The sequence below is a fragment of the Leptopilina boulardi genome, unplaced genomic scaffold (genome assembly GCF_019393585.1).
Source record: "Leptopilina boulardi isolate dan_hultmark-lab unplaced genomic scaffold, ZJU_Lbou_2.1 LbouV2_377, whole genome shotgun sequence".
Taxonomy (NCBI): Eukaryota; Metazoa; Arthropoda; class Insecta; order Hymenoptera; family Figitidae; genus Leptopilina; species Leptopilina boulardi.
Genome location: NW_026137948.1, coordinates 1,902,079 through 1,928,622, shown reverse-complemented (window position 1 = coordinate 1,928,622; position 26,544 = coordinate 1,902,079). Strand labels below are relative to the sequence as shown.

General features: G+C 30.9%; 2 protein-coding genes across 2 annotated transcripts in view; one reads left to right on the top strand and one right to left on the bottom strand.

The window, feature by feature from the left end:
- Positions 1–774, bottom strand: part of LOC127287928 (midasin) — a 152,342-nt gene extending 151,568 nt beyond the window's left edge. Inside the window, exon 1 of the mRNA XM_051315080.1 lies at positions 474–774. Coding sequence (XP_051171037.1) covers positions 474–557 — 84 coding nt within the window. The 5' untranslated portion in view covers positions 558–774. The remainder of the gene's footprint in view (positions 1–473) is intronic.
- A 2,610-nt stretch (positions 775–3,384) lies between these two features.
- LOC127287926 (hepatocyte growth factor-regulated tyrosine kinase substrate-like) overlaps positions 3,385–26,544 on the top strand; it is a 50,100-nt gene continuing 26,940 nt past the window's right edge. The window contains exons 1-4 of the mRNA XM_051315079.1: positions 3,385–3,642; positions 16,524–16,608; positions 25,381–25,456; positions 25,551–25,739. Of these exons, the coding sequence (XP_051171036.1) occupies positions 3,606–3,642; positions 16,524–16,608; positions 25,381–25,456; positions 25,551–25,739 (387 nt within the window). The 5' untranslated portion in view covers positions 3,385–3,605. The remainder of the gene's footprint in view (positions 3,643–16,523; positions 16,609–25,380; positions 25,457–25,550; positions 25,740–26,544) is intronic.

Sequence of the window (26,544 nt, the reverse complement as noted above, 5' to 3'; positions counted from 1 at the left end):
ACTGCAAACTAAATAGTTCTCATTTTGATGATTTTTTAAAAATAAGCGGGCTAAATAGCCAAAATCTTGCATTTCTCCCGCTAGCGGGCTAAATAATCTATCACCACTATTCCTCCCGCTGGCGGGCTAAATAATCTATCACCACTATTCCTCCCGCTGGCGGGCTAAATAATCTATCTCCACTATTCCTCCCGTTAGCGGGCTAAATAGCCAAAATCTTGCATTTCTCCCGCTAGCGGGCTAAATAATCTATCACCACTATTCCTCCCGCTGGCGGGCTAAATAATCTATCACCACTATTCCTCCCGCTGGCGGGCTAAATAATCTATCTCCACTATTCCTCCCGTTAGCGGGCTAAATAGACATAGCGTTTAATTTTTGACTCGGACATTTTAGGAATTTTATATCATGTTATACTTTTGTTTTCTCGTAATGTATTATAAAAGAAATGTTTAAAAAATAATTCTAAATACCTTCAGTTTTAAAAATTCGTTAAATATACTTTCACAACTGTTGTTCTCACTACAGAAACTTGATAAATAACAAAGAAGCGACATGATTATTTATTTAACTTTGTACATAATCAGTAAGAAACATTAAAATGTTGACAACCATAAAAAAACATTTAAGAAAATCCTTTCACTTTTTTCACTAAATTTAAAATAATTTAATAATATTTTCAATAAAATAAGATTTGTTTTTAACCTCTACACAAACACACTTGCTGCATGTCAACCACGTGTTTTTTCAACTCCTTATTCCCGAACACTTTAGGTTAACATAATCCAATCAACAAGGTTTAGCCATAAAGAGGACCAAAACAGGATTGTTCTGCGCAGACAACGACTGCAACCATTTTGACTTGTATCATTAGGGCCTTTCTCCAATATGTTCCTAAATGTTTGCGTTACGTGACTGAGCGTTGGTTCGCAACCGTAGTGACGTCATCAAAGAATTGATACCAATCGCGAACAGAAAGTTTGGTTTATGATTTTAAGAGACTGATTTTTTTAATTATAAATATTAAATAATTAAAATTATTAAAAGCCGTCGAGAAACATTTGCATTAAAATTGTAAAGTTGGAAAACAGGGATAAGAGGAACATAACCAAACTTTTTGTTCGCGATTGGTATCAATGCTATGATGACATCCTACAGAAGCTTCTATGCGCCACCACTAAGCACTCTTTAGCGTTACGAAACACATATTGAGGCACGATTGAATAGATCTTTTCATGCTGATCGTTCTGTCCTTATCTAGCGCATACAATGACGCATGAGTTGGAAGAGGACAAAATGATCAGCATGAAAAGGTCTATCAACCCACTCGTGCGTGCCTCGTAGTGTGCTTCGTAGCGTGCTCCGTATCCGTATCTACGGAAGCTTTGACGATGCTTATTTGTTTTGATTGCAAACCCAGTATAATTATTTTATTGTTATTACCGTGTTTTAAAAAAAGAAATGACATCAAATGTAAAATTATCACTGAACTCTATATATCTGGAATGCTGTCTGCCATTGATGGAGCGGTCACACCTCGCCTGCAGGAGCATGCTCCAGTTGCCAATGGCAACCGTGTAAGAGTAAGAGAGATGGAAAATTTTCTATCTCTCTTACTCTTACACGGTTGCGATGGGCAACTGCTCCTGCAGCCGAGGTGTGACCGCTCCATGAAAGTCACGAACCGAGAGAGAGGGCTGATTCTTGTATTCCCCTCTTTGTCGGTACAGGTCCATTAGAAAATATTTATCAGTATGTATACGTGAACATGACATAACACAGTTAACAGTAAACTTTTGGAACGTATTGTACTACGCCTGCGCAGTTTAGCAAGAGAAGGAGAGTACGGAAGCCTGTACGGCTCACGAGCGTCTCGGACGCAAGTGGCGGTGTTTCGTACCACAAGGCCTTTCTCCAATAGGAACCTAAACTTTTGCGTTGCGTGACTGACGCGTTGATTTTAGCATTGGTTGCCAATAGCAACCGACGCAATGCATACGCAACGCAAGAGTTTAGGATCCTATTGGAGAAAGGCCTTAACAAGGCGAAACCAACTTATGCTCGTTTCATATTTAGCATACAGAACATCGATGTTTCAATGTTCATGTCGTAAAGAACACACAAGTTGGTTCGATTGCTCGGTGGTTCGATATTTCTCATTACAAAATCATTATAAGATGAAAAATTTCTTACGTTGAATAATTCGATTAACTTTTTTGATTTTAAATATAGAGAATATCGTTGTTTTAAAGTGAGTTAGATTCTTGTGTTTTTATATAATATAAAATAATATAATATATAGATTCATTTTTATATAAGGTTATGTTTAAATATATACAGGATGTTTAAAAAGTATGGAAACTTGCAACTTTTTGAACACCCTGTATATAAATTTATTTTTATACATTTACTTTAATATTTTTAATATTAATTATTGTTATAATAATATTAAAAAATTCATTGCAATTATTATAAATATAGATCATTTAAATACAACAAATTTCATCTTATAATTTAAAAATGAATGGATTTATCAAACCAACTTGTGTGTTCTTTACGACAAGAACATTGAAACTTCGATGTTCTGTATGGTAAATATGAAACGAGCATAAGTAGGTTTCGCCTCGTTGCGAGGTGGCGCGTAGAAGCTTCCGTACTAAAAACCTCAATTCGGAAACGTCCTAGCGCATTTTTGATAACGTGTTATAAATTCAATGAACAAAATTGGGATCTGAAATACTGCGATACGCCATCTGGTGAGAGCCTTGTTGTGGTGGCCATGTTTTCATTCCGTGTTTCTCTAACATATAAGGTTATTCAAGTTGGGTGGGGGAAAGCCAAGATGGATGATGGCTGGTGCACAAACAGCCTATCAGCATTCATTCCCACGAGAAATTTCTCGTGGGAATGAATGCTGATAGGCTGTTTGTGCACCAGCCATCATCCATCTTGGCTTTCCCCCACCCAACTTGAATAACCTTATACAAAAGAAAGAGATAAAAAACCAAGAAATTTCTCGTGGGAATGAATGCTGATAGGCTGTTTGTGCACCAGCCATCATCCATCTTGGCTTTCCCCACCCAACTTGAATAACCTTATACAAAAGAAAGAGATAAAAAACCAAGATGGTTGTCACAAGAAGGCTCAGGGGTGAATCAGTTTCGCGTGATTTCTGATCCCAATAATCTGGCACATGAATCAGATTAGCAGAATAAATTTTAACCAATCAAAAAGAAGTATCTTACGGCACATACTACTTTGCCGCAAGAGACTAAATTGTGATTGGTTAAAATCTATTTTGCTAATCTGATTCGTGTTACAGAGCCCTTATGTTCAGTGAATTTGTAACATTTAAGACGTTTTAAGGTTTTCAGATCTTGCAAAAGACCGTGATCGCACACATACCAATTTGGATTAGTGTAATACAGGTTACTTATCTGCTAATTTTTACCTCTTTGCTTAAATTATATTAGCAATAATAAATATTAAATTGTGGAGCAAGTGTCATGTGATGAAACTGCTTTTTCAATAATTAGTAGGTTAAAAGAAAATCAAAATTACTTTGTTTGCAGAAATTAAAGTTTTCATTGTTAAAAACAAATAAAATGTTCCGACCCACATCAAGTTTTGATAAATTACTTGGTAAGAATGACTTTTTTAACTACTTTATTCTAGTGAAAGAAGTTTTTGTAGGAAAATAAAAAGCGATATGTTGATATAAAAACAAAAAGAAAATGTCAAAGTGTAAATGATCGTGTGTTACTTAAATTTTTTAATTCAGTGTGAAAAACCATTATCTTAATTTAAATCACTTGAAGGTATAATTATAATAAATAAATTCATTGACTAATTAATATACAAGTATTAATGACTACGTGTTATATTTCGATATGAGTTGTTAATTTTTTTTATACATTAAAGAATATTGCCAAACGTATTGTACATACTACGCATTTTTTTAATTGTACTTAATTGTTGATTTAATTAAATGTGCAATAATTCAATCGTTTTCTGAGGTCAGTTATCGATAATTTGAGGTCAAATTGGAGACACCCTTCCAGTTGTCTTAATGTCTGTTTAAATCTTAAAATGACATTTATTCACCTACTCTGAACAAAACATATATATATATATATATATATATATATATATATATATATATATATATATATATATATATATAAATGTCTAAATACCAAATATTATTGAATTTGATAAAATATTTTTTTAATTTTTATGAGAATTTATTTTTTTTCAGTTTACGATATTTTTAAATATAATGAGTTTTAAAGATCTTTTTACGGACTACATGCTGGTGATAAAAGTTTTTACAAAATTTAATTTAATCTTGAAAATCTTTAAAAAATTGGAAAAGATTGAGATACACTTTTTCTAAAAAATATTTTCAAGTTTGTATTTTTCTAAACTTTTTTTTTCCCATAATGTTCAAATTCCAAAATTTTTTTCCTAATCAAGTTCAATTTCTAAAATTTTGTTATCTAATAAATTTAAATTCCTACCAATAAATTTAAATTTTTAAGGAAGTTCAATTTGAAATTATTTGAAATCGTTTTTTGTCAATCGTAAGCAACTTCGGAAAAGTCTTATCAATTGTGTGTGTATCCAAATCAAAATCAGTTTAAAATTATCTTGTGAAAATCGAACATATGTATATCGTAAAATTTTAAATTGTAATAAATATAAAGAAAAAAATGGTTGTGGAATTTATAAAAAGTCACAAACGAAATTTTGTGCATGTAAATGGACTTTTATATTATTTTTAAAGACAAGCAAAAGGAAGATCATATTGGAAATATACTATTAAAATAATGTATTTTAGAAATCTAAATTTGTTAAAAAATATTTTTTAGAAATCAAAAATTGTTAAAGAAATTTTTTTAGAAAAATAATTTCAGTAGAAAAGGCTTTTTTTAGAACAAAACGATTAGAAAATATTTTTTAGAAAAAGTGATCTATTATAACACTTTGCAGGAATTATTTGAAAGTTGTCAAGTTTAAGAAATGAAAAGAATTTTATGAAAATTTTTGATATTGTAAAATAAATTTAAAGTAGGTACATGAGATGCTGAAAACTGTTATAAACCTACTTTTGTCGACTTTTTATAGATAAATTAGAATAAATTAGAATCTTTACATTAAATAAAAATTAACGAAACATAAAGTACTTGCTATGAACTTTTAGATTTTTTTTGCATTTTTCTTGATTTTTCTTTATAAATGTGTCATTTTATGAGTTTTTTTTATCACTTTTCGGAGTAACCTCACTAAATTAAATGAAACATTTTTTTATAATATTAATATGAAGGTCCAAACTAATTATTTTTAAAGTAAAAACAATTGTTTATTTAAAAGATACAACAATAAATAATAAAAAAATCACTTTTTCTGTACCACCAAATGAATTGGTTTAAAGATCAAAATTTTCCTTTTTTTCAAGCTTTAATACCGCACAAGAAAAATAAAACATTTTGAAATACTTAGTTAACTCACCATTTTTGAAACAATTTTTGTTTTCTTTTTAGAATACTTTTATTTAAAATTGGTTTGTCATTCGGTATCCCAGTAAAAAAGGATTTTTTGAGATAGCAGTTCGGACAATTTAGCAAGCCGTTTGCTCAATTGTCTAAAATGCATTCGGACAATTGGAGTGTTTGTTCAATTGTCCAATGCATTATGCCCAATCATCCGCAATATTTCTCGTGTCTAAAAAGCTGCTAAAATAATATGAAAAACTATTGAAACATTGAAAAAACGGTAGAAAATGCATAATTCTTGATATATACAGAAAAAGAAAGTATAAAAATACCTCGATCGAGGAAAAGGAATGAGTTTTCCGAAAAATCACTTTTTAACTGACAGTATCCCCCACAGCACCGAAAATTTCCTGAAAATTTCCTAAAGATTTATTTGCAAACTTCGGAAACTTTAATTGCAAAGTTTAGAGAAAATTGTATAAAGATTTAAATGTCCAAAATGAATAAATGTTTGGCGTAAAACTTGACGGAAGATTTAAATTAAATTTTCCAGAAATTTTCGACGCGAAAATAGAGTGAAGATTTAAATTAAAGTTTCGTGAAATGTTTGGCGTAAAAGTTGACTAAAAATTTAAATTAAATATTTATTAAAAATTTATACCGAAAGTTGAGTGAAAATGTAATTTAAATATTCAGTCAATTTTTGTGACGAACATTTCCTAAAAATTTAAATTAAATTTTCAGAAAAGGTTGGACGAAAATATTTGTAAAAAATACAAAAATAATATTTAGGAAGTATTAATATTATTATTAATATTAATAATAATAATACATAGATATATAGATCTTTATTATTATTATTATTGAACCTACATTCGCCGCGCGCTAGCTAAAGACCCTAACCACTACACTACAGATATCTGGCTGAAAAAAAAAAATCTTCCACACACTCTACAACTTACTGATAGACAAGTGATCCTACTTATCGACTCAAAAGTCGATAATATAAAGTTGTAGAGTATGTGGAAGATTTTTTTTTTTCAGCCAGATATCTGTAGTGTAGTGGTTAGGGTCTTTAGCTAGCGCGCGGCGAATGTAGGTTCAATCCCCAGCACCCCATAATTTGTTTTCAAAAGTTCTTGCTCAACAAGCATGCAGTGCTTGATTCAATGTGAATCAAAGCAGAGAAACAATGTTTGTATATTATTTATTTTATTTTTAATCCCAGATAGTAAATATTTCTTATTGATAATAATAATAATAATAATAATAATAATAATAATAATAATAATAATAAAGATCTATCTATCTATGTATTATTATTATTATTAATATTAATAATAATATTAATACTTCTTAAATATTATTTTTGTATTTTTTACAAACATTTTCGTCCAACCTTTTCTGAAAATTTAATTTAAATTTTTAGGAAATGTTCGTCACAAAAATTGACTGAATATTTAAATTACATTTTCACTCAACTTTCGGTATAAATTTTTAATAAATATTTAATTTAAATTTTTAGTCAACTTTTACGCCAAACATTTCACGAAACTTTAATTTAAATCTTCACTCTATTTTCGCGTCGAAAATTTCTGGAAAATTTAATTTAAATCTTCCGTCAAGTTTTACGCCAAACATTTATTCATTTTGGACATTTAAATCTTTATACAATTTTCTCTAAACTTTGCAATTAAAGTTTCCGAAGTTTGCAAATAAATCTTTAGGAAATTTTCAGGAAATTTTCGGAGCTGTGGGGGATACTGCTGTAATTGACATTTTATGGGTAAAGGAGAGAAGATTATGATAATGAGTGACACTTCATTATCGACTCTCTATATTTGTCGAATTACACAGGCACACAAAAAAAAAAAAGTTGTCTGTTTCTTGAACTACACATATATTTCCTATAGTATTTTGGCCCGCTGAAACCGAATCTGAGCTCAGAATTGCTCCATCACCCTCAGTTTTTTTTTAAATCGACCAAAACCACCCTGAAACGGACAAATTCACACTTCAGAGATAAAAAATAAATCAACTTATTTTTTAAAAAAACCAAATTTTATATCTACGAAACTTTGCTCCACTAACTCAAAAACAAAGCCAGCATTGATCCAGCACCCCCTGAATTTTTTTTAATGAAAAAACTACCCCTAATCTGAAGAATCAAATTCAGGTGGTAAAACAATAAAATAACTAATTAAAAAATTTTATAACCAGGTATTTTTACTCCAGCAAGGCAGAAACAAAGCCAGAAATGCTCCCTCACCCTCTAAAATTTTTTTTAAATCGAAAAAACCACCCTTAAATAGAAAACTTCAAATTTAAGAAGTAAAAAAATATTAAATTACCGGCTTTTTTTAAAAACAGAACCTTACATGTATGTAGTTTTGCTCTACTAACTCAAAAAAATAAAGCCATCATTGATCCAGCACCCCCTGATTTTTTTTAATCGAAAAAACTACCCCTAATCTGAAGAATCAAATTCAGGAGGTAAAACAATAAAATAACTGATTAAAAAATTTTATAACCAGATATTTTTACTCCAGCAATGCAGAAACAAAGCCAGAAATGCTCCCTCACCCTTTAAAATTTTTTTAAATCGAAAAAACCACCCTTAAATAGAAAAATTCAAATTTAAGAAGTAAAAAAATATTAAATTACCGGCTTTTTTTAAAAACAGATCCTTACATGTTTGTAGTTTTGCTCTACTAATTAAAAAAAATAAAGCCAGCATTGACCCATCACCCCCTGAATTTTTTTAATCGAAAAAACTACCCCTAATCTGAAGAATCAAATTCAGGAGATAAAACAACAAAATAACTGATTGACAAATTTTATAAGCGGATATTTTTACTCCAGCAAGGCAGAAACAAAGCCAGAAATGCTCCCTCACCCTCTAAATTTTTTTTAAATCGAAAAAACCACCCTTAAATAGAAAACTTCAAATTTAAGAAGTAAAAAAATATTAAATTACCGGCTTTTTTTAAAAACAGAACCTTACATGTATGTAGTTTTGCTCTACTAACTCAAAAAAATAAAGCTAGCATTGATCCATCACCCTCTGAATTTTTTTAAATAAAAAAACTACCCTTAACCTGAAGAATCAAACTTAGGAGGTAAAACAATAAAATAACTGATTAAAAAAGTTTATAACTAGGTATTTTTACTCCAGCAATGCGGAAACATACCTGGCTGTAAAATTTTTCAATCAGTTATTATATTGTATTACCTCCTGAATTTGATTCTTCAGATTAGGGGTAGTTTTTTCGATTAAACAAATTCAGAGGTTGATGAATCAATGCTGGCTTTGTTTTTGAGTTAGTGGAGCGGAAATACATAGATGTAGTAAGGTTTTGTTTTAAAAAAGTCAGTTATTTAATTTTTATTCTCCTAAATTTGAATTTTTCTATTTAAGGGTGGTTTTTTCGATTTAAAAAAAAATTTAGTGGGTGAGGGAGCATTTCTGGCTTTGTTTCTGCCTTGCTGGAGTAAAAATACCTGGTTATAAAATTTTTTAATCAGTTATTTTATTGTTTTACCTCCTGAATTTGATTCTTCAGTTTAGGGGTAGTTTTGTCGATTAAAAAAATTCGGGGGTTGCTGGATCAATGCTGGCTTTGTTTTTTTGAGTTAGTAGAGCAAAACTACAAACATGTAAGGTTCTGTTTTTAAAAAAAGCCGGTAATTTAATATTTTTTTACTTCTTAAATTTGAATTTTTCTATTTAAGGGTGGTTTTTTCGATTTAAAAAATTTTTAAAGGGTGAGGGAGCATTTCTGGCTTTGTTTCCGCATTGCTGGAGTAAAAATATCTGGTTATAAAATTTTTTAATCAGTTATTTTATTGTTTTACCTCCTGAATTTGATTCTTCAGATTAGGGGTAGTTTTTTCGATTAAAAAAATTCAGGGGGTGCTGGATCAATGCTGGCTTTGTTTTTGAGTTAGTGGAGCAAAGTTTCGTAGATGTAAAATTTGGTTTTTTTAAAAAATAAGTTGATTTTTTTTTATCTCCGAAGTGTGAATTTGTCCGTTTAAGGGTGGTTTTGGTCGATTTAAAAAAAAACTGAGGGTGATGGAGCAATTCTGAGCTCAGATTCGGTTTCAGCGGGCCAAAATACTATAGGAAATATATGTGTAGTTCAAGAAACAGACAACTTTTTTTTTTTGTGTGCCTGTGTTATAATTATATATTATACTTAAGTACTAGAAATAATTTCAAATAATTAAATTAATTTTAAATAATTAAACTAATTTTTAATTTAATTAATTTAATTAAAATTTAAATAAAAATATTTAAATTAGTACTAAAAAAATATAATAAAAACATAACAATAAATGAAATACAAAAGTAAGAAAATTTTTAATTCAATTAATTCAATAATTATTCCTTTTTTAAAAAATCAGAAAGAAATCTACTATTATATTTTACCATTCGACAAATATTGAGAGTCGATAATGAAGTGTCACTCAATATCATAATCTTCTCTTCTTTACCCATAAAATGTCAAGTGCAGCAGTATACTGTCAGTTAAAAAGTGATTTTTCGGATAACTCTTTCCTTTTCCTCGATCGAGGTATTTTTATACTTTCTTTTTCTGTATATATCAAGAATTATGCATTTTCTACCGTTTTTTCAATGTTTCAATAGTTTTTCATATTGTTTTAGCAGCTTTTTAAACACGAGAAATATTGCGGAAGATTGGGCATAATGCATTGGACAATTGAACAAACACTCCAATTGTCCGAACTGCTATCTAAAAAAAACCTTTTTTACTGGGCTGTCATCGTATATATATATATATATATATATATATACACATAGTGAACATAAACGATATTGTGAAATTAGAGTATAATTTATTTTATATTTATAACGAAGAACACATCTAAACCCCCACTCACTGATTAACCACCTCACACATTCGCCCCCCTCACACACAGACATTTTTGAAATTTATATATATTTGTGACGCGTCGCGAAGAAAAGTACCTTAGAAGCAAATGAATTATAGGTTATGTTTACGACAGTTTTATTGAGCTGAAGAACATAACGTTAATTGTTTAACGGTTACAAAAACCAATTTATTAAAGTTTGTTCAAATTTTAATCATTACCAATCGAAAGAGCATGAAAAAATGTGTCGGAATCCATGAGTTTTATTCCAAATTTGATGTCGGAAAGATATGAAAAATCAAAATTAATTTAACCTTTCTCAAACGTTAACGATTGCGTTATCGGGTGCTTATTAAATTTTGATTTTTCATATGTTTCCGACATCAAATTTGGAATAACACTCATGGATTCCGACACATTTTTTTATGCTCTTTCGATTGGTAATGATTAAAATTTGAACAAACTTTAATAAGCACCCGTTAACGCGATCGTTAACGTTTAAGAAGCCATAACTTCTTCAATATTTTGATTTTTCATATCTTTCCGACATCAAATTTGGAATAAAACTCATGGATTCCGACACATTTTTTTATGCTCTTTCCATTGGTAATGATTAAAATTTGAACAAACTTTAATAAGCACCCGTTAACGCGATCGTTAACGTTTAAGAAGCCATAACTTCTTCAATATTTTGATTTTTCATATCTTTCCGACATCAAATTTGGAATAAAACTCATGGATTCCGACACATTTTTTTAGGCTCTTTCCATTGGTAATGATTAAAATTTGAACAAACTTTAATTAACACCCGTTAACGCGATCGTTAACGTTTAAGAAGCCATAACTTCTTCAATATTTTGATTTTTCATATCTTTGCGACATCAAATTTGGGATAAAACTCATGGATTCCGACACATTTTTTCATGCTCTTTCGATTGGTAATAATTAAAATTTGAACAAACTTTAATAAGCACCCGTTAACGCGATCGTTAACATTTATTTAAGGTTAAATTAAATTTGATTTTTATTTTTCATAACTTTCCGACATCAAATTTGGAATAAAACTCATGGATTCCGACACATTTTTTCATGCTCTTTCGATTGGTAATGATTAAAATTTGAACAAACTTTAATAAATTGGTTTTTGTAACCGTTAAACTATTAACGTTATGTTCTTCAGCTCAATCAGTTTTACCTTGATTAAAAGTTTTTTTTTCGTTTCTGCAACATCATAATCAGTTTTTATTGATTATTTTAAATATAAAAAAGACTTGAGCATAATTGGTTTGCATTAAAATTTAATCTTCTTTGTGTATTTTCACTTTAAAATTTCAAAAAAAAAAACCTATAATTTTTTGCTTCTAAGGTCCCTTTCTTTGCGACGCGTCGCATTTACTTCGCAAGACAGCAAATTTCAAAGAATTTTCTAAAATATTCATGAAATCTTTTTTGACTCTTTATGGGAATTTCTAGAAACTTTAGTAAAACTTCTAGAAACTTCATAGAACTTTCAAGAAAATTTATAAAAACTTTATAGAAGTAGAAATTTCTAGAATAGAATTTTATAAAATTTTCTCAAAATTTATAGAATTTTATAAAAATTTCTAGTAATTTAAAAAATTTTCTACAAAATTTATAGAACTTTCTAAAAATTTAAATAATTTTTGCTTCCTCATGAGGAAGCTTTGCATTCGTGACGATTTTCGATGTTTTAAAATTGGGTTATATGGATTCATTTTATCTAAAATTAATATATATGAAGTTCTGAGCAAATGTCCAGATGTATGTGTGTGTATGTATATGTGTGTGTATGTCACAAAATATTGTTTATAAATTATCTCAGAAACGTTTTAATGGATTGTTCTAGAATTTTATTTGCTTATTGTAATCATTAATACCTAAAATCTGACACAAGTATTTCCGAATATATTCACATTTTTTTTTTACAATTTTTTCAAAATTTGAAAAAAAATTTTTTTTCAAGATTTTGTTTGGTAAAAAAACTTATTTCTTGCATTAAATCGAATCGATTAACCTATATAAAGTTCATATTTTACTGAAATCTATAGATTAAATCATTTTTTTGAATTTTTGAAAAAAATCGTTTTTTTTATTTTTTGAAATAACTTTTTCTTATATAGAAATTTTAATTAATTCTTGTCAAATTTGTATTCCTGGCATGAAAACGAATCGATTGATGTATATAAAGTTTACTTTTTACCAATAATTATAAAATTGATCGCTATTTTAGTTGTAATCCTTCTTTTAATCTTAAATATAAGTTTATCATGATGAGGAAGCTAAATGGTCAACGAAGCTGAAGTACGCAACGTTTATATAAACGATTTTTAAAGAAATAATTTTTTAAAATGGAAAATTCTATAATCTTTTGCCTAAAAAATATTTTTTGTATAATTTGTTCATTAATGAAAACTACAAGAAATATTTTTTAGGCAAAAAATTATAGAATTTTTCATTGTAAAAAATTATTTCTTTAAAAATCGTTTATATAAACGTTGCGTACTTCAGCTTCATAAATGGTCATGAAATAAACACCTAGTTTATAAAAGTTATAGAACTTTCTAGAAATCTTATAGTACTTTCTAGAAATTTATAGAATTTTCTAAGGACCATACTTAAATTACGTAACGCTTCATTGGGAAAGCTTTATTTAAAGTTTATTTTGTTAATTATAAACTAAAAAATAATAAATGAAAATATAATGTGAAAAAATAAATTTTTTTAAAAATTGAATGCTTTTATTATGGCGTCCTAAAAAGTGATAAATAATAGAGAAAAATTGTAGAACTGTTTAAAAGTTCAATAAAAGAAAAAACTTGAAAGAATTTATGTTTGACAAAATAAGTTATATCATTCAAAACATTTTTTAATTCATATCCAATCAAAAAGATCATGACAGTTCTGTGTATTTTTTGAAATTGATTTTTTTAGGTTAAAGAAAAATTAATTTGTAAAAGCATTCAAATTTGAAATTTTGCAATGGATGGATTCTTTCAATTTTGCATGCTTTTACAAATTAATTTTTCTTGAACCTAAAAAAATCAATTTCAAAAAATACACAGAACTGTCATGATCTTTTTGATTGATTGATTGATCAAACCAAAAAATGTTTGGAATAATATAACTTATTTTGTCAAACATAAATTATTTCAAGTTTTTTCTTTTATTGAACTTTTAAACAGTATATTTCTATCATTGAAATTATTAATGGATGAAAAACGTCAATTTAACATTCAAGATTTGTTCAAAATATAGGAAAAATCAATATTAGGAAAAAATTATTAATTATATAATAATGAAATGCTTGGTCTGTCCTTCTGTCCTAACTTAAAGTTGGTCTTTACTTATTTCACGTGTTTTTTGAATTGTAATGTTATGACGTGTTTTTCTTTTCTCATTCTTTTTCTCATTTTTGCCAAAGTTGTATAATTGTGTTTCCAAATTTCGGAATTAGTTTCTTTAAAATTCCAAATTCAAATTAAAAAATTCAATCCACGAAGCTGAAGTACACAACGTTTATCAACGAAATTTCTTTAAAAGTTGTATATTAAGCCTAAATTACATATATTTATTGTAGGCGGAATATTTAAAGCATTTTTCAGATAATTATTCCGCCTATGTTAAATATATGTAATTTAGACGTAATATTTAATTTTTTTCAGAAAATGTTTTTGTTGATAAACGTTGCGTACTTCAGTTTCGTTTCAATTCTATTAAATATTAATTATATAATGGCGATTCCACGTGAGATTTACCTATGGCATTTTAAATTCGGTAAATATATTTTTTTCGATCTTCATAGAAAAAAAGGTTTACGTATTTTTTTATTTTTTTATAAGTGCTTAAATTTTCGAGTTTTCAATTTTTAAAAATCTGATTTTTTCGAGTTTTTTTAAAATACACCTAATTTCAATGTCATTTAACTCTAAAAGTATTGAATTTAGGAATTATGACCAACATACAAAAAAGTTTCATTACTTTCATTTAATATGTAATAGGGACGTTCTTTGTCAACCGGACCACCCCATCTCTCCATAATTGGTTTAATTTAAAAAAATTTTATCACATTGGAAAAATTAGCTTGGAATGTCTACTTTATAATCCCGTTGGGCGCTTTTTGAAATGGAAAATGGCGACTTAACCCTCGGAGCACACACCTCTTTTTTCGAACAAGTAGCACAGTCTGGGTCGCTGTGACCCTGTTTACTTTACAAAACTCCCCCATTTCTAAACTATTGGACTGATCAACACAAAAAAATATTTTTTTATTCATTGAACCTTGTAAAATAAGAATATGCAGTTTAGAAATATTATTAAATTATTTGCATATTGAAAAAAAATTCGTGAAGTTAACTAATTAAAAAGAAAAAATTGAATTTAAAAAAAAAATGTAACTTTTGTAATTTTTAATATTTTAAGCTAAAAATTGGGATTTATATTCTCGAAGTGTGTTAGAATAAGGGAAAAAATACCACCTTATTTTATTTTTTAAAAAAGGTATTTATTTTGTAGTTTAACGAAGGTAACTTTTAAGACGATAAAAATGTGATTTTCGACACAACTTTTTAAAACTATACTTTTTTAATAACATATTTACTAGTATTTTATTATTTTCTTTGGATTATCATGTTACTTATTATTCCTTATTATTTAGTTACCACTATATGGCCTTAGGTTCGTGTTGTATTGCCGACTTTTCAAATTACACTTCATTGAAATTAATGACAGGGTCTGTGTGACCCAGTATGTGCTCCGAGGGTTAAATATGGCGCCTAAACGACATAAAAAACACAAAAAATCCACTAATATGATCTATATTATTGTTTAAAGCTTCACATATGACGATAAAAATAACGACAACATAGTTTACTTACAAACTGATAACGTATCTCCATTCAAAATTCAAAAATTCAAAATGGCGGATTAAATATGACGGATAAAATTAAAAATTGAGATAGGCTCTTGAAAATTACTATTTCGGGGTTTTCGCGGTCGCTGGTTACAAATTTGATGTCAGTTTTTAAAAATAATAAATGGCGGATTCAAAATGTCGGATCAAAAATTTAAAAAATTGAGCTAATTTCCTAAAAATGTCTTCATATGGGTTTTTTTGGTCGCTGATTACAAATCCGATGCCAGTTTAAAAAAATTTTTAAATGGTTGATGACAAATCTCTATTTAAAATTCAAAATGGCGAATCCAATATGGCGCACAAAAATTGAAAAATCGTTTAGATTCGACTGAAACTTGTTACTCGGAGGTTTTTGGGGTCGCTGATTACGAATCCGTTATTAATTTTTAAAAATTCTAAATGGCGGACCAAAAATCCAAAAAATCTTTACGAATTCATCGTTACTTTTTAAAAAATCAAAATGGTGAATCCGCCATTTATTTTTTTTAAAAACTGACATCAAATTTGTAACCAGCGACCTCGAAAACCCCGAAATAGTAATTTACACGAGCCTATCTCAATTTTTAATTTTATCCACCATTTTGAATTTTTGAATTTTGAATGGAGATACGTTATCAGTTTGTAAGTAAACTATATTGTGGTTATTTTTATCGTCATATGTGAAGCTTTAAACAATAATATAGATCATATTAGTGGATTTTTTGTGTTTTTTATGTCGTTTAGGCGCCATATTTAAGTCGCCATTTTCCATTTCAAAAAGCGCCTAACGGGATTATAAAGTAGACATTCCAAGTTAATTTTTCCAATATGATAAAATTTTTTTAAATTAAACCAATTATGGAGAGATGGGGTGGTCCGGTTGACAAAGAACGTCCCAATAATATTCTAATAAATTTAAATTACTACACGCTGTGTAGTAAAACGAAAAATTCAAAAATAATATTGCAAAAATTGTCATAATGACAGTTACAATCGTAGTGATTTTATGCATAGTGTTAGTTTTATAAAAAGAAAAGATTGGAAAATGTTTGTTTCACAATTTAACCTCATTTTACTTGATCAGTGTCGTTTTTGAGGTCGATAATCGGATGTGCTCCTTTTTCAAAGAATTACATAGAACTCCCAATCATCATCAAGTTATATTTTTTTTAAATGAAGGTAATTAATGTATATATATGTATATTTTAATTGCTTTGCAGAGAAGGCTACTAGTCAGCTACTTCTGGAGCCAGATTGGCCTTCAATTTTACAAATTTGTGATCTTGTAAGGCAAGGAGATACGCAGTAAGTACGTTTAGATACGTAATAAGTTTTAATAATAAAGAAAACTTACAATTTTAATATCCACAATTCTAAACAATTATTAATATTATATTATATCATGAAATTTATTTATTATGTTTAAGTAAAGAAACGTTCCTAAAGCTGCACACAAGCCTTCAAAAAAATAAAATTTCTGTTGTCAGAGATCGAAAAGTTATTCCCCGTAGTTTTTGATGCGCTGAATCCAAATCTGGCAACGAAAACCTCCTATCACGTCAGGATTTTGAGAAAGGTTCTCAAATTTCCCAAAAATCACGTTTTCGTCAGTTTTTAAAAATTTCTACCGGGTAAATCCGACGTCCTAGAGACTTGTCATAGGAGTCAAATTAAAGCTTGAACCCTGTACTTTACGACGATATAGCGATATTGACAACAACAAAATAAATTAGCTGTCAAAAATAGTTTTTTTAAGATAGCAAGCATAAAAATTGACTTACACTGTTCGTAAATATAACTATTTTAAAAAATACTTGTACTCGTTTGGAATTTGTCACTCAGGGATTTTCGAGGTCGCGGATTACGGATATGATGTCAGATTTTCAAAATTCAAAATGGCGGATCCAATGTCACATTGAATAGATTTTTAAAAAACTCATGCGCCATATTGGATCCGCCATTTTGAATTTTGAAAATCTGACATCATATCCGTAATCCGCGACCTCGAAAATCCCTGAGTGACAAATTCCAAACGAGTACAAGTATTTTTTAAAATAGTTATATTTACGAACAGTGTAAGTCAATTTTTATGCTTGCTATCTTAAAAAAACTATTTTTGACAGCTAATTTATTTTGTTGTTGTCAATATCGCTATATCGTCGTAAAGTACAGGGTTCAAGCTTTAATTTGACTCCTATGACAAGTCTCTAGGACGTCGGATTTACCCGGTAGAAATTTTTAAAAACTGACGAAAACGTGATTTTTGGGAAATTTGAGAACCTTTCTCAAAATCCTGACGTGATAGGAGGTTTTCGTTGCCAGATTCGGATTCAGCGCATCAAAAACTACGGGGAATGACTTTTCGATCTCTGACAACAGAAATTTTATTTTTTTGAAGGCTTGTGTTATAACTCTCAGACACAATACTTAAATGTGAACAAGACAGTTAAAAGCGACCTAAGGCGCGAAAAAATCGATTTTCACTTTTTGAATGACTTTTATAATAAAAGTTTAGTTTTTTTCTACAAATAATCTTCAAAGATAAACAAAATTATTATTTAAAAAATATACAAAAGAATAGTATAATAATTGATCAGAATAGTATTACTCGGGAGTTTTCAGGGTTGCTCATTACGAATCTGACAATAGACTTTTAAAACTCAAAAGGGGACGTCCATTAATTACGTGAGCATATTTTCCTTAAATTTGGATCTCTCCCTCCCTTGTGGTGAGATTTTTGCTAACCCCCCCTCCTATCGTGAGATTTACCTTAAAACTTAAAAATTTTGCGATATTTTTTCATGTTTTTACTTTATGACTGTAAAGACATAAATATGTAAGAGCGAATAATGATGGAGACCACATTTTTCTGCGAAAAAAATTTTTTTTTTATTAATTATTTATTGATTTAAATCAAGTGTGTTTTATTTGAATAACATTTTTATTTCTCAGTCGTTTGTTTTCTAATAAATGCTATAACATTAAACTAATACATATAAAGAAGATATATTAATTACAATTATGTACTCGGGACGCATGAATATGTACCACATGTCAATTAACCGAACAGTTATTTAACCGAATTGTCATTTTACAGAATTGTCAAGTAACAGAATTGTCATTTGACCGGATTGTCACTTAACCGAATTATCATTGAACCAAAAATCACTAAACAGAATTTTCAGTTGACAGAATTGACATTTAACAGAATTTTCGATCGACCAAACTAAGTCAACTAAGTCTTTTCAACTAAGTCATTTTCGATTACCGAAATGATACTCAACAAAAATGTCAAGTAACTGAATTTCCAGAGAATAGAATTGTCATGTAACCGAATTGTCCTAAGTAATTGTCTTAGTAACAGAATCTTTATTTAACCGACACATCAATTAACAGAAATGACAATAAAACGACACGTCATTTAACAGAAATGTAATTTAACAGACAAGTCAATAAACAGAAATGCCATTTAACCGACACACGCTATTAAAAGACACACGAAAGGAAATCGATACAATTAATGCAGAATTAAAAAATTTAACATAGGATGAGATTACTTCAGAAGAAAATTGATCAATCTTCGTTTTGAGATTATCCCAGTAAAAAAAACTAATTAAAATGAACTCGTCCAAAGAGATCTCGGACAATTCAATGTTAGGTCTTCTACGTTTAAGAAAGTCAAAAAATCCCTGTCTAGACATAGCTAACAACGGGCATTCAAAGATCAGGTGATCAATGCTCCTCCAGTCCGAGCCACAAGAACATCTTAAAGCATCATGAAGGTGAAATCTTGAGAGGTGATCCGCCGTGTATATATGTCCAGTTCTAAGCCTGGTGATTAGATTGATTTGTCTTCTGGGCCAGGAGATTTGCGCAAACCAAGGTCGCGGAGTGTCATATCTTATTTGAGAGAAGTATCTTCGTTGCTGTTTATTTTCCTCCACGTAGGGCCAGAGTCTGGCAAGCCAGAACTTAGTTCTGGGTCCAGGATTCCCCTTTTTAGGTCAGAGGGAGGGGGGGCAAGGTCAATTCTATTTGAGAATCTGTTTGTAGCCTTAGCGATTCTATCCACTCTTTCATTTCCTGAGATTCCAATGTGGGCCGGAACCCACAGGAATCTGACCTCCATAGATCGTGAGAACTTGGAAACCTCATATAGACAGGAAAGGATTTTATATACCAGATAGTTATTGTCCGAGAACAGAAAGCAGTTTGAAATTCTGGATAAGGCAGACAAAGAATCTGAGACAATCAAAACCTGGGAGCTATTTTGTTCTTTTGCATATAGGATGGCTCTAAGGATAGAATAGAGCTCAGCCGTAAGGATGGATGGACCAAATTGATGAGGGATACCCACAGAAAAGTGAGTGGACTCAGCGTAAAAAGCCGAGGCGGCTAATCCAGTTTTCGCATCATAAGATGCGTCAGTATAGATCGTGAGAGGGTTTTGATAGTTTTCTCTGATAAGAGATTTGAGCTTTTTGTCAGGTTGTGAAATATCATTAAGTAGGTTGCCAGATAGAAGATCATAGATGGGAGTGTGTGCCAGGGTCTTCCAGGGTGTGTCAAAGTAGGATGGTCTGTTGGTTCTATGAAAGGTCTCCAAAACGGGAATAGTCCTATCATAGGCATTCAGGAGAGATATTCTACTCTTATTCAATCTAAAACCCGGTCGTAATGACTTCTCTCTCAGTAGTTGTATTTTAGGGATGAGAGGGTTGTCCTTCCATCTGAAATTCCTAAATAGAAAGGAATTGGTAATGAACATTCTTCTGAGGGCAAGAGGGGGTTCACCTGATTCCGACATCAAGATGGCAATTGGGGTTGACTTCATGCATCCCAAGGACATTCTTAGAGCAGCGCTCTGCACCCTATACAGTATCTTCAGATTTGTTGGGGCCGCATCGGAGAAAAGTGGAGCACCTTACTCTAGAATGGCTCGTATGAGACCACGATAGATCATAAGGGCAAGAATCGGGGAAGTACCCCATGCTACTCTGGATACGATTTTTAGGATAGAAAGAGTTCGCGTGGCTCGATCAGCAATTTGTTTTATGTGGGGAAGCCAAGAGAGTTTCCTATTCAGAACAATACCCAGATATTTCATGGTAGACTCACATCTGATAAGGGTATTTCCTATGAATATTCTAAGGTTCTCGAAAGAGATACGAGATCTCGAGAAGACACAGCAACAGGTTTTATTGGGAGCTACCTCCATCCCCATACCTCTAAGCCACTTGCACAATTTATTTAATACTAAAGAGACCTCTTCAGCAATGTTGGTTGGATCCTTAAATTTGATGTAGAGGAGAAGGTCGTCAGCATACATAGTAAATCTTATGTTGGCGGGGAGAATATGTCCTATTCTACGAAGATATAAGTTAAAGAGAAGAGGAGAGAGCACACCTCCCTGAGGGATACCGACACTGCAGTATTTGCCATCTGAGCCGTCTGGGGTAAAAGAGATACGTCTCCTAGCGGTTATAAACGATATAAAGTTGAATAGATTGGGTTGAAAGCCCAGTCTGTTTAAAATCGAAGGACGGACATTGTTGAAGGCACCCTTGATATCCACAGAGATAGCAAGGGTGTGAGAGGAGTCCGGAAAACCATTAAGTATATCCGCAACAAAGGTGAAAACACAATCGAGAGAGGAGTGCTCCTTACGAAAGGCAAATTGGCATTTGGAAATCAGACGTCTCGCTTCGACCTCATGATCCAGTCCATACCCGGAGCAGAATTGGTTTTTGTAGAATTCAAGGCGGATTTAAACTCATTCATTGAAAACGGCTTGCAATCATCATCACTAAAATGAGTTGGGGTGGGTAAGGGAGGAATGTTTGCTTGTGGAAAGTCCTCTCTTATGAGGTCTTTTTTATATTTTGTAAGTTCATGGTTGGAAGTATCAGTATCGATATTAGTACTGGCCTGATTCGATCTAGAGGACAGGGCCCTGATTGTCTTCCAAAGAGTGGAGGTACCCCTAAATGGAGAAATGTCCTTACAGAAATCTCTAAAGGCCTGAGTCTTCTGCCATCTGAAGATCCTCTTTACCTCATCATCTCGCCTCCTAAATTCCACCCTATTTTGCAAAGATTGATTGGCCTGATACCATCTGTAGTTGTCCCTTTTGGTTTGTAAGGCCCTGTCGCATTCCGAGTTCCACCAGAGCGGCTTATTGCGGGTTGGAAGTGAGTTGCGAGATGGAGAAAAGGCACCAGCGTCCAGAATACATTTCTTGATAGATTTAAGAAAACGTTCATAAATCTCGGGAAAAGAAATTTCGGTAGTCAGATGTGCTGTAAGATCTAGGACATCCAATTCAAGAAGAGTTCTGAATTAAGTCCAATTGAGATTTTTCAGGTTTAATCTACAAGTTGCAGGTGGAACCAGAACAGGGGCAATACTAGCACGGAGGGATACCGGAAAATGGTCCGAAGAGTAGGCATCGTCCAAAACAGATGTGGTGGAGTTCTGCAAGACAGCAGATGAGCAGAATATCAAGTCAAGATTACCAGAAGAGACACCTGGATCGCTGTGTCTAGTAGGGGTTAAAATGTTTGAGGGGAAGAGTTCTCTATTGGGTGTGAAAGTGAGTAGAGAAGCTCCTCGAATGTCGTTGTATTGTTCACCCCAGCAAGAGTGATGGGCATTAAAGTCCCCACAAAAGATGAAGTTATGCGTGGAGGGGAGTCGCTCAAAAAGGTCATCCCATACAGACGTACCCACATCTTCACCAGGGGGAACATAGGCACAAACTATTTGGGTAGATCCGAACAACGTATGGAGTACTATGGCGACAACATCGAAATGACAATTGCCCGCGGCAATACGAGAAGAGAAGGAGACCCGAAAAGAGATTCTTTTACGAATCAGAATAGCAACCCCACCTCCTCTACCGTCAACCCGATCCTGTCGAACAGTGATGTAATCCGGCAACTCAAATGAGATCCTTTGAGACAGCCAAGTCTCCGTAATACAAATGACATCCGAATTGTGATTCCAGAGAAGTATTTCCAACTCCGGGCGCTTGGGTACAATGCTACGAGAGTTCCAAAGAATCAAACTAAAATTTTTCGACGAAAGTGTCATATTTTAAAATAGGCAATAGCCAAATAAAAACACAAAAGCAACACAAAGTACAAGTAAAACTATCAAAATAAGGAATAAAATACAACTAAAAATAAATAAAAATTCGAACTCGTTTATAAATCGTCTGAGTCATCGACACTTGCCCGAAACATATCTGGATTATAGTATTCTCTAGCAATTTCCGGTTGGGACAGAGAAGGAGCAGACCCAGAATTCAGCAGAGTAGAGCTATGAGTTTCAGTCTCAGGTGCGCCCAGAAGATTCCGTGAATTAGATTCAATGGATTTCATGCGCTCCATGAGATCTGAGTGAGACAACTCAGTTTGCTCACACCGCTCAATCTGTTCAACAGATTCAACAGATCATTGTTGAGGAGTCTAGTCTTCATGACCGAAATTTCATATTTGTAGTCTGGGCAAACTTTGGCTGAGGCCATATGTTTGCCATGACAATTGGAACAAAGTGAGGATCGGTTGAGATTATGACATTCCTTCTTGTTGTGTGGTTCAGAGCAGTATTCGCAAGTAGAATGGGATGATCTACATTGCGTAGCAGTGTCTGAACCTCTGGCATTTGTATCATCTCTTAGGGGGGGTAACCACCAAGATAAGTTTAAAAGAAAATCGAGAGATCAAGATGGATTCAGGGAAGTTGGTACCGGCGACCGTCAACTCAACTTGTTCCGATAGAGTATTATCAGGATTAGTACGTCTACGGATTGAAATGATAGAATTGATAGTTTCGCCGGGGCCAACTTTATTACTAATTTCCAGTGGAGACAGATCTACATCAACATTGTTGATTAAGGTCCTCCTACTGACTAGGGATTGCGAGATGTAAGATTTATAGCCTTTATTTAGTAAATCGGGATTGTTGAGAAGCAAATTAGCCAAATTCCAAGTCGAGGAAGTGACAATGATTTGGTTTTTCCCATTAGCTACAATGATGCGTAGGGGATCACTAACTATTCCCTCCAAATATTCAGCAAAGGCTACTCGGTTGTATTTACCTAGGTTCCTCTCTGCCGTAGCATATTCAATTAAGATTTTAAATGGTTTCGGAGATTTTTCAAAGCTCTTTGTGAATTCAATCCAATTCACGTCAATCCTTTTTCGTTTACTGGGATATTTAAGATTTAATGACTTAATTGTTACCAATTTATGTTGTTTGTAAACAAGACATATTATTCACAGAAAAAACCTGAATTCAAATTGAGTATAGATTCTATACTCAATTTGATTCGCAACAAAAATGAAACTGGTTGTCTCATTTCGAGTTCTAAGGTAAAAGTATCAAAATGAAACAGGCAAGTTTCATTTTGAGAAAAAGAAAAATGGAAAAATATTGTGAAATAACGAATAATTTTGCACAAAAACATGAAATATAATAATTACAAAGAAGTAAATAACACGCTAGACTTAATATATTTGATTAAAAATTGCTTGTAATCGCGTAATAAAATAATAAAGGAAATATGTTTTTAGGTTAGAAAAATGAAAACATGTGTTTTGACAACAGGAACGGTACTGCCAACTTAAATAATAGCGGTAAATTTAAAAACTTATGAAATCAATTATTATCTACGTAAATAATAATAAATAATTTTTATTTAAAAACTTCTAAATATTCGTACTGGTCAAAATAATCTTTCTGGTGTTGTTGAAATATTAGAAACAATAATTGAAATACAAAATTACTCTGCTTATGATGCCAACTTAGAAATCTGAAATTCCAGCCAATATCATTTTGAATAACATGAAGTTTGTCCCATACTCATTTCGATACCCAAAAGAAAATGAGTTGCAACAAAAATGAGTCCAAGTTTTTTCTGTGTTATTGTAGAAAAAAATTTAAAAGATCGTTATATAAAGTTGGATAAAACAGTTTAATTACATTCTTAAAGATTTAAAAGCAGTATGTAAAATACCAAAGATGTAGTAAATGTAACTTTGAATAATATCTAAAATGTAATTGTTGCAAAAGTTTTAATATATTTTTAATCGAATACATTATTTATTTCTCATCACTCACTTACTTTTTACATTTAAATTTATAAAAATTAAAACAAAAGTAAATTTTTTGAAGAATTCATAACTTTCTTCGTCAAGTTATGCATTAAATATACTTGTAAGTGTTTAAACAACTAAAAACAATACAAATCTTAATAAAACCAATGGATTAATTACTTAAAATTACAATTTAGAGGTCCTATAAAATAACCGGGAAAAAATTCATTTTTACTTGGAAAACCGGGAAATTTTTTCTTAAGTTACTTATTAAATCTATGAGTGTCTTAATTGTTCCGCCAAACCTTTCTCAGTGAAGTAAAATTTTAAACGCGTTTTTCTCGAAAAGTTGATTTTGGTCGATAGCACCGTTTTCTCAGACTCGTTCACATATGTATTTTCATGTATAGATTACAGGAAAAATGTAGCGAACCTGATTGGAATTGATTATCGTAGCGTTATCAAGGAAAAACCATGAATTTTTACGAACCCCCTTGGCGGCCACATCTTTTGACATAGAGAGCTCAAATTTGATACATTTATGTATTTTTACGTGAAAATTACAGGAAAAATATAGCGAGCATGATTTGGATCAATTTACAGAACGTTGTCAAGGAAAAATAAAAAATTTTTAAAAAAGCGTTCAAATCCTCTAGCGCACACACTATTTGACCAAGACAATTCATATTTGATGCGTATTTTCCTTGGCCACGAAACCTTTGAAATGAAGGAAATGACATATAATAAAGTTATTTTGCGTTAAATGTTAACATTCTATCAATAAAACAATTTTGGGGTGGTTTTCTACCCCAGTTGTACTTCTATGTATGAGCCAGCTATGTTGCACTGTCTATTGTTAAAAATCTAAGAAATTGAATTTCGTTGATATTTATGAGCGACAAATATTTTAAAAGTATAAAAGAACATATCAAAACCAACAATTAATAAGAAACTTAAAAACATTATTTTTTAATTGCAGGCCTAAATATGTACTTTCAGCAATAAAGAAAAAAATAGTGAATCCAAATCCTCACATTGCTCTTTTTGGCTTACTAGTAAGTTTTAGTTTTATAATATAATATACATATTTTCCTTTTACAGTTTCAACTTGATTGCAGCGCAAAATATATTAAAAACGATTTTTAATAGGTTCTAGAGTCTTGTGTCAAGAATTGTGGCAGCTTAATACATGATGAAATTGGCACAAAGCAATACATGGAACAATTGTGGGATGTTGTAAAAAATACACAACACGAAGAAGTTAAAGTAAAAATCTTAGAGTTGATTCAAGCCTGGGCTTACGCATTTAGAAAAAGTCCTAAGTACAGAGCTGTTCAGGTATGGTTTATTATATTTTACTGAACATATTTCAGTTTCAAATATTACGTGTAAGAATTTAATTAAGGGTTTTTATCCCCTTGCACGGTGGGTCTGAGTAAAGTTCAACCCAAAGAAGCTTGCGTATCAAAATTTCTTCTTGATTTCTTTTTTAGGATGTCTCCTGATAATTTTGAGCCCAAAAAGAAAAAAATCGCCTGAGCCGTTTTTGAAAAAACTCATTTTTTCGATATTAATTAACATATTTTTGAAAAAAATATATAATTGTAAGGTCATTATGGGCTTAATTCATTTAAAATAACTGAAATTAATGTTCCATAGGTGCTCAATTCTTTGCAACAATTTTAACCCATAAAAATACTTGAAAAACCGTGAAAAATGTGTTAAAAAGTCGATTTTTTAAAAATTACTCCCTCCCATTGCATTTTAACCGATTAATAGTGCTTACAAAAATTAAAGCTTATAAAATTATCTGTAAGTTAAAAAAAAGTCGAACGATTTATCTTTAAAATTGTCAGAGATATGGCCTTTAGAATACAAAAAATATACAAAAAAATTTTTAAAAAGTCAGTTTTTGTGAAATATCTAATGTCTTGTAACTCTAAACATACTGCTACCCACGAATATATTAAAGTAGACATAATTCTGAGTAAATCTAAAAAATAGAGGTTTCTAGCTTAATTACAACAAAAGTTATGACCGTCTAAAAATTACTTTTTTATCTTAACTTCTATAACATTATTTTGTTAATGTCTTAATGTATTACGATGTTAATGTTGTTATTATATTATTATATAATTTATAT